Source organism: Onychostruthus taczanowskii, unplaced genomic scaffold, assembly GCF_017590055.1.
Source record: "Onychostruthus taczanowskii isolate IOZ18803 unplaced genomic scaffold, ASM1759005v1 scaffold80, whole genome shotgun sequence".
In the NCBI taxonomy this organism is placed as follows: Eukaryota; Metazoa; Chordata; class Aves; order Passeriformes; family Passeridae; genus Onychostruthus; species Onychostruthus taczanowskii.
The window spans coordinates 871229-880460 of NW_024505893.1; the positions used below are offsets into that span (position 1 = coordinate 871229).

General features: G+C 51.6%; 1 protein-coding gene across 1 annotated transcript; it reads right to left on the minus strand.

The window, feature by feature from the left end:
- Positions 1 to 1569: 1569 nt before the first annotated feature.
- OVOL2 (ovo like zinc finger 2) lies at positions 1570 to 8254 on the minus strand. The gene is made up of 4 exons (XM_041424165.1): positions 8155 to 8254; positions 7042 to 7232; positions 4683 to 4872; positions 1570 to 1880 (listed from the first exon to the last, which is right to left on the minus strand). The coding sequence occupies exons 1-4, from the start codon at positions 8252 to 8254 to the stop codon at positions 1570 to 1572; spliced, it is 792 nt and encodes a 263-aa protein (XP_041280099.1).
- Positions 8255 to 9232: the final 978 nt, after the last annotated feature.

Consider the following 9232-nt stretch of genomic DNA (forward strand, 5'->3'; position numbering starts at 1 on the left):
GCCAGGGGAAGGGCTGAGGTTTCAGCAGAGCTGAGCACACAAATCCCATGCAGTCAGGTGAACATTAATCCCATTGCAGAGTGAGCAACTTTCCCTTAACACTGCTCAGTTATAAGACCTGAGGGTCAGTGTACAAGCTTTAGCTTTCTGCAAAGTCAGGATCTTCTAATTTACCTCAGATGCTTTTTTTTTTTCCCCAGCAACTTCCCATTTATTAAAGTATTCTACAAACTTTCCTGCTAGGTAGGATAAGTTTGTTCTTAACACAGTAGCATCACTTTATTATCCTCATTTTCACGGTCTCAAGCACCAACAGTTGTGCTGAATAAAGCATTAACATACTTAGGAATGCTTCAAGACCCCTAGAATCTTTTCCCCACAAAAAAAACCAAGCAGGTGCCTGTACAAAACTGAAGCAAGTTGAAAAGATTTTTTTACAATTCTTGCAAAGTTGCTCAAAATGTCTCATTTTAGCAGCAATGACTGTGAAAATCCTGGCTAAGCCTGACTTGGTGTTTCGGGTGGGAGGAGCCTTCTACACTTAGCGTGGTCACAGAGGAGCAGCCAGGTTGGTGCCTGCAGTTTTGCACTGATCTCCTGAAGCAGACACAGGCTCAGTCCCCCTTTCCACTGCATTGTTGTATTAATGAACAGGCACTTGAATATCAAAGACAAAAAAAAAAAAAATCCCAAACACACACACCATAAAATATGCACAAAATTGCATTTCATCACGACAGAAAATAACTTCAAGTCATTACAGTGCTTTCTTTGGGTTTCTGGGTTGCTATTGGTCTATGTTAAAAAGATGTGGTAATAATCCTCCAAGTGAGCACGGCAAGTCCAGGAACAGCAGAGCTAAGATTTCACTTTTATATCAACATGATAAAAGTAAATTCGTGGCTTCAAGTACTTAAGACACAACCAAAGTCTACCCTAGAGTAATGCCATTTGCTAGTACAGAAACTTTGAGAAGAAAACCTTCTGCATCCTTTGGTAAGAGTTTCAACTCACCTCGGATCACACTTCCATAAATTGTTAGCAGACTGCAGAGGGGGCAGAGCTGTAACTCACTGGATGATAAAATGCACTCCTGTTCTTAAGGCACTTCAATTAATGTTGCATAGAGCCGTGCACCAGTAGCGCTCTTACCCAACACTTTTCACCCAAACCTCTCATAGGCAATTGGCATGGGAGGTAGCAGTTATTAACTTTACAAAACACAAATACACCTGGGGAAAGGTGAACTCATTTGTCAGGGGTGTTCAGACCTGTGGCAGAGCTGAAACAGAAAACAGGCTGCCCAAATGTCAGTTCAGTAAATACTCCATCCGAGAGGTGACAGCCTTTGCAAGCATTCCGTTTTTATTGGCCAGATAAAAAAAAAAAAAAAGTCTGATGTTTCCACCACAGATGGGAATATTTCTGTCAAGCTGAGGTTTTACCAACATCAAGAGAGTCCAGTTAACAAAAGCATCCCTTTAATTTCAAAGCAAAATTGTTCTTAAAAAAATAAGATACGTAGTCCTAGATGTAAACTTCATTCCCGCCACTCGAGCGCCGCCCGTGTCACTCGTCCTTGCCGTCCTCTTTGGAGTTCCTCTGCAGGACGGGGCTGAGTTTGGTTTGCAGAACAGCTGCGAGTTTTTTGGAGGTTTTCTTCAGGAAGGCGCTGCCGGGGTGCACGCCGCTGACGTGCAGGTACAGGTCCTCCTGCGTGGGGCCCGTGTAGCCGCAGTCCTCGCACACGTACAGCTTGTCCCTCCTCTGCTTGTAGGCGTACTGCTGCTGCACGCCGTGGATCTTCTTCAGGTGCGACTCCAGCGAGCAGCGCTGCGTGAAGGCCTTGTTGCACACCTCGCACTTGTAGGGACGAATGCCTGCAGCGGGGAAAGGCAGCGGTTACTGGGGCACTGGCATTCTCTCAAATATCCCTTCGCTCGGGATTTTTCTCCCAGGGAGCTAAGAAGCCTCAGAGAAAAGGGAAAACAATTATTATTTAGTTTGCTTTTCTTGTGTTGTGCTCGCATCTGGAATGTGGTTGGAGATTGTTTCCCCACAGGTGATTTTTCGTTGGGTTCTGGTGTGAGTTGTTTTCACTCATTGGCCAGTTGGGGCCAAGAGCTGTGTCACGACTCTGGAAAGAGTCACGGGTTTTCATTATTATCTTTTAAACATTCAGTAAATATTCTTTCTGTATTCTTTACTATAGTTTAGTATAGTATTCTTTAATATAATATAGTATCATAAAGTAATAAATTAGCCTTTTTGGGAAGATGGAGTCAGATGCATCATTCCTTCCTGCCCTCCCTGCCGCGAGGGTCCCTGCAAATACAATAGGTCACCTGTTGTGTCACCTGTTGTGTCACCTGTGTCTTGTTTCCTACAGCCAGCCAAGAGCAAGGCTCTGCCACATCAGCTGCTGAGATGGTATCCAGCAGCCCAAGGAGCTGCCTCTCTAAACAAAACATCCTCCTTTCAGGCTATGGGTTTATGCATTTAGGCACAGAAAACCTAGGAATGTCATCCTCAGCAGATGCTGAGGATAACAGATGCCCATCAGTGGTTTGGTCCTAAGGCAGCCATTAACAACTCCTGCAAAACTTATTTTAGACCCCTGACAATTTGAAATCCTCTGATTAGGTAAAACTATAAATTTCAGCTTTTATAATGAATGAAAACTTCTGTCTTGGTAAGATTTCAATTTTTCTCTTTTGGTTTAACGAGGCTTCAGTGAACAGCAGTGAATGTCCAGCACTCCCAAGTGTTTTCATACCATACAGTTTTGAGGACTGAGACTACAAATTCTAGAGAAGGGCAGGAAAATGAAAGAAATAACTCTGTGTGTTTCCAGAGGAGGGAGAAGAAACTGGCTTGTGATTTGAAAGCCCAGACAACCAACACCACAAAAATCAATTTTACCACCAATCAACACCGATTTAACAACAACTCCCCCAGTGCTTAAAGAGCTGAGGATTTAGCAACACTTGAAAGAACCTAAACCAGCAGGAATTCTGCTTACTAGACTAGATCAGTCAGTTTCCAAGCAAAGACCACCCTTAAAACTGATAGAAGGCGTCACCTAAACCCCTCTTTTCCCCAGGGAAGGTGGAATGCCAGGTCTGGAAGATCCTGTGATGAGCCAGGCAGAAATGGGTAAACCAGATTGGTCTGCTCAGACAGTTGTAATTTTGTGATTGCATTAAGTTACCAGTCAGGACCTGATCTACCTACCAGAAATCCAAGCTAATCAGAAGTTCCAATAAGCAGCATCTCAACTGCATTTTTGTTTAGTTAAAAGAGGTTATCCCAGTCCACCAGATTAAACTATCAAGACAAAAGTTTCTTAATGCCTGCTGCTGTGAAATTGCTTCATTTCCATTAAACTGCAGTTGGAGAGAAAGCCTAAACCTTCATTAGAATTCACACACAAAAAAGCAGTTTCATGCTCATTTGAAGGCAATTTAAACCCCCACCATCCTTGGTGCCTGCTCCAGCACTCCACAGACAGGAACATAAGCACAGAAAGGGCAGTGCCAGGATGGCACAGCCCATTAGGGCTGTGGGAACCTCTTCATCACCTAGGAATCATTTAAAATCATTTAGGAATCATTTTAAATCATTCTGACCAGAGACCCTCTTGGATTTATTTTCTGGCTCTCTGATGAGGGGACAGCTTGAAAAATCACTTCTTTTGGAAGCACTGACTCCACACTCCAGCCATACCCCAGTGGCAGCTCTCTTTCCCACATGAAAGCTTTGCAAACAAACCCAAACAGCCCAAAACATTGGCTCCAGGCAGTACCTTCCCATCCAAACAGGTGTCATTGCTTTTGGGGGCTCCACCACTAAGAAACAGTTCCTGCCTATCAACATCCTTGTGTCACTCCTAGCAGTTCACCTGGTTAATGGGGCTCTGCAGAGCAAGCCCAAATAATCTCCAGCTCCCATTGAGTGACCACACATCTGGAAAGATGGGATGTGCCTGTGGGATGTGGTGGATGCACCTTCTGGATGCCCAAGAGTGCAAAGTCAAAGCCTGCTGAGCACAGCCAGCCTGGCCCACCAGGAAGCATTGCCCTTGGAGAGGATGGGGTTGATGTTTATTTAAGCCACTGCTTCCACCAAGGAAAAAAAAAAAGCCAATCAAACTGGCAGCCTGCTCCCTGCTCCAGGCTGGGGTAAGAACTTCTGGGAAAAGTGAGCTGGATTTGAGGCAATATAAACACAACCACTGTGATTTGGGATGGACTCAGGAACTGACCCCACAGCAGAGTGGCCACAGACAGCACATCCTGCAGCCTGGGGGAGGCACAGCATGAACCACACTCTGCTTCCTCCAGACATTTCCAAAATCAAGCCAGAATCCCATCCTGCACAGCAGTCAGCTGGGAAGGCTCTCAACAGCAAAATCCCCAGGAAACTGCTGCTCGTTGCCTCTAGAGGGCAAAGCGTTTTCATGGAGCTCCTGACTCCACTCTCCGCTGCACAGGATAACTGCAGGGATTCACTGTCCTGGCGTGGTTATCCCAGGCAGGTTATCTTGGCATCCCCACTATTTCTGGAAAATGTGGTTAACCAGGGCTTCGTGTTATGATCTTACCAGGTTACCCTCACCCTCTCCTTGTCCTTCTTCCATCCCACCCCTTCTCCCTGGAGGTCCCCAGGGAACACATTCTCACCTGTATGGGTCCGGACATGCCTCTTCAGATCAAAGGTGTCGTTGAAGCCTTTTCCACAGAAGGTGCACAAGTGTCTCTTCACCTGGCTGTGGCACTTGATGTGGCGGTTGAGCATCCTCTGCAGGCGGAAGCCTTTGCCACACAGCTCGCAGCTATGCAGGGCAGCGTCGTTGCAGGTGCCAGTGGTGAACTGGGGAGTGGGAGAGGACTGCGTGAGCATTGGGATGAACCAACAGAAGGAATAAAGCAGACCAAGCAGGGCTTATTGTGGCATCAAAAAGTTAAAAAAAAGGAGGGGGGGAGATATTAGAAATGAAAAGTGAAAGCATCCAAGACTTTTCTGCTGGGTGAAACCTCCACACTTTCCTTGTAATCAGGTGGGAGGACTTCATGTGCACAGTTTGGGACTGAGGTATCTCTGGCCAGCTTGGATTCAGGGGTTAAAACAAATTCTGTGTAGTGGTTTCCTTCCAGGGGTAGCAATCCTTATCCAGCTACATCCACGAACACAAGGGCTTAGGCTGTGAGCACCTTGCTTGCTCCTGCACTCAGCTGATACCCTGGATGGAGAAGGGAAATCCTCTCTAGTGCCAGAGAATTGTTTTATGCGCTGCCTTCACTAGTCACGCCTCCAACTGCTCCGGGTCCCTCAAAAACCAGCCAGCAGTGATAAAAAAGGTGGTTTTGGAGAGATAAACCCATGGCACGTTGTGCTGACTCAGCAGAGACTGAAACAATGGCCCTAATCTTGCCCCGTTGGTGTCCCAGTCTCGTTAATTAACAGCCTAATTAACTCCCTAAAGTGACATTAGGGGGTAATCTCATTCCACTCCTAGCACCAAAAGCATTGTGCCAACACCATGACATAACTCGACTAAAGAAGACACTGATGATTCAGCTCCTGGGAAGAATCGTTCCTCAGAGGCAAGGCTTAATGTCTGGAAAATGTAAATACTGCACTGCTGGTTTAATTATTCCTGGTGGAACACACGGACATGCCCCCTGTTAGACGCCAGGGATGAGGGAAAGCCAGCAGGGCAGACAGGACCACGTGCACACATCCATCGGCTGAAAAACCCAGCTCTGCTGAAAGGTTTTGCTGTGACAGTCACAAACAGCCCAGGTTAAATTATACAAAGTAGGTTAAAGTCAAACAGCAGCAGGGCGGGCTTTTCACAAAGACAGGAATATGTCTGGGGTCTCTTTTTCATGAAGAGCCAGTTATTTTTCCCTGTCCTCCTCTGCTTACTACTGAAGCAACGCTACTCGAAATTATGAAGAAAGATTAAAAAAACCCGGCAGCTGTGAAACCACGAGGTGTGAAACTGGAGGGGGAGCCATCTGGGAAGAATCTGTTGGGCAACAGGGCTGTGACTCCACCTCAAGCAGCTGCATATAATCGGGGTGAAACCTAATCATGAGACTTCAGAACACGGTGACTGAAAAGCTGTCAGCCCGGCACAGACAATGGTAATTTTTACAGCTCCATCCAGCAAAGCAGCAGCCAAGGTTTAACGAGGTGTTAACTACCAGTGGTAAACACATCTTCTACTGCCTAGCCTGGGGTGGCCTGGCTCTTCCTCTGCTGAGGGGACCCTGGATGCTCAGAGAGAGACGTGGCACTGTCCGGGAACTCGCTCGGTGTTGAATTCTCAGGTACCCCGAGGACCTGGGTCACCGTGAGCAATTTGCCTTCTCAGCCTTGGGAGGGAAATCACTGCTCTGCTGGCTCTGCCCAGGGAGCAGCCAGAGCTCCTGCCCTTGCAGCAGAGAGGCTCCTCAGCAAAGTCAGTGGACAGGTGATTGCTTCTTTTCACCCAAGCCCGCAGGTCCACCTCAAGGTGACAATGGTCTTTCACAGCTATGGAGGAGAACCTTCAGCTGCTCTCTTGACAGGTCACGGTGGGAGTGGGACAGCGTGAAGGGTCACCCAGCCCTTCTTGGTGAAGGCTTGAGTACAACCTAGAAGGCAGCTTTTAAGGAGGCCCCACGCTAAGGAACAAGATCCACCCACACACCATGGGGCATGACTCCTAGCTGCCAGGGCTGGTCCTTCCTGGCTGGGTTCAGAGCTCCTGCGGGACCCGAGCCAAGCAGGTCAGGGGCAGCACATCCCAGGCAAGGATAAGAGAAGGCAAAGGGCACTAGAAGATTATAGCACATCGCTTACGAGGCTTTCCCTGCCACTGCCATCCTACAGCCGGCTGCTCTCGCAGGCCTCCACCTCTGCTGTCACCACTAGCACAGAGAGCCCAAGGGACTGTTGTCACCCGGTGTCCCCGGGCAGCAGCCAGGCCTTGACCTTGAACAGGGGTCACCCCATTGACAGAGAAGAGATGGTTGGGGTGCGGGTGGTTACCTTGATTTTGGACCTGACCACGGGCCGCTTGACGGCCAGGTCCAGCAGCATCGCCCCGCCCGTGCCCAGCTCGCCGGGGGCAGGCTGGGGCGTCGGGGGGTCGCTGGGCTCGGCGTCCCGGGTCCCGCTGCTGCCGCTGCTCTCCAGGCTGCAGCTGTCTTCATAGCCCAGCAGCACGCAGCCGATCCCGCCTGCAACGGGGTGGGGATGCGATAAATCGCGGGGACCCCGGAGCCGCGGGCAGGGCAGGGCAGGGGGGCGCGGGCGGGAGCCGGCGGGCCCCGGTGTTTAACCTGCGGGCGGGCCGCTGGGGCGGGGGAGGATCCCCGGCTCACGCTGCAATCGGAAACTCAAACACGAACGGTCCCAAAGTTCAAACAAGCCAGCTCCGCCGCCTTCCCGTTATACCCCGGGCAAGGGCAGGAGGAGCGGGAGGAGGAGGAGAGGGGGAGGCCAGGAGTACATCACCCCCCCGCCCCCCCCGCCCCCCTGGGTCCTTCCTTCTCCTCCCCCAGCCACCTTTCTCATGCAAACGAGGTTTCCCACCTTCCCGGACACACACACACACACACACGGCAGGGCAGGGCAGGGGGGCGCGGGCGGGAGCCGGCGGGCCCCGGTGTTTAACCTGCGGGCGGGCCGCTGGGGCGGGGGAGGATCCCCGGCTCACGCTGCAATCGGAAACTCAAACACGAACGGTCCCAAAGTTCAAACAAGCCAGCTCCGCCGCCTTCCCGTTATACCCCGGGCAAGGGCAGGAGGAGCGGGAGGAGGAGGAGAGGGGGAGGCCAGGAGTACATCACCCCCCCGCCCCCCCCGCCACCCTGGGCACACACACACATTCCCCCCTCGATCCGCTCCCCGCCCCGTCATTCCCGGGGGCTCCCCGGGGTGGGAGACGCTGCCAGGCATGGAGGCGCACGGCCCGGCGGGGCTGGCACCCCTGCCGCTGCCCGGGCAGGGTTGTCCGTGTCCCCTCCACCGCGTCTGGCACAGCTCTCTCTGAGCCGCCGCCCGCCCCCTCGGGGCTCCCCCGGCCCCTCCCCAGGTCGCCCCTCCGCGGACCGCGGGGACCCCGCTCCCTCCGTCCCTGCCGGCGGCGCGGCGCCGTACCTGGGATGTAGGTGTCGGCTCTCTCCTCGTCGGGCAGCCCATCCCAGCTGCGCACCGCCGGCTGCGGGCTCCGGCGCTTCACCAGGAAGGCTCTGGGCATGGCGAGGGCAGGGGGCACGGCTGGGCACGGAGCGCAGCGGCCGCTTCAGCCCCGCCGCCCGCCCGCAGCCCGACGGGGCGCGGGCGCTGCGCTGCCGTCCGCGGGAGCGGGACCGCACGCACCGGGCAGAGCCGCTGAGGAGCGGGGAGGGGAAGGGGAGGGGAGGAAAGTTTCATAAGGTGGAATAGAAAAATGCACCAGGAAACTTGGGAAGGAGCATGCGTGCTGCAAACATAACGGTGTCAACAAGTCTGCTTACCTGTCCGACCGGTTGGAGCAGCTGAGCTTTGTTCCAGCCCTTCCTAAGGCATGAATGTTTGCAAAAGAATTTAACGTCTGAAAATTTAAAAAAAAAAAAAAAAATTAAAAAAAAAATCACCAAACCACACAACCAAAAACCAAACCAATCCAAAAACCCAGCCGAGGAGGGAGCCCCGCCGCTGCCGCCTGCTCGCAGCCCGCCGGCAGAGCCCCCGCCGGGCCGGAGCCGCTGCCCCTCTCTCCGCCGCCGCACCGGGATGCCCTGCCGGGAATGGGGGCCGGGGTTACTCCCTGTTCGCGAGTGCGGGTCCAGCCGCCCACGGGGGACCGAGCAGAGACCCCCCCCGGGACTGCCTGTCGAGGGGAAGACTTGCCGAGGCGCCGGGAAAGAGGCCGAGCTGTCCTCGGGGCAGCAGCAGGAAGAGAAAGTTCTTATTACTTTTCTTAATGACTAGCTTTTCTTCTGTTCAGAAAAAAAAAAAAAAAAAGAAAAAAGAAATTTATTCTTTTTCAGTCATTGATTTAAAATTCAAAACGTGTCACAGCCTTTTCTCTCTCCTCTCTCTTTTTTTTTTTTTTTTTTTTTTTTTTTTTTGCCTCTTGTTGTCTCCCCCTCTTCCCAAAGTGGAAATGAAACAAAGACAAGAGGTTAGGGTATTGGGGAAGGAAGCAAAAGAAACAGAAGAAAACCCACAAGAAGTCTGCGAGCAGAGCAGA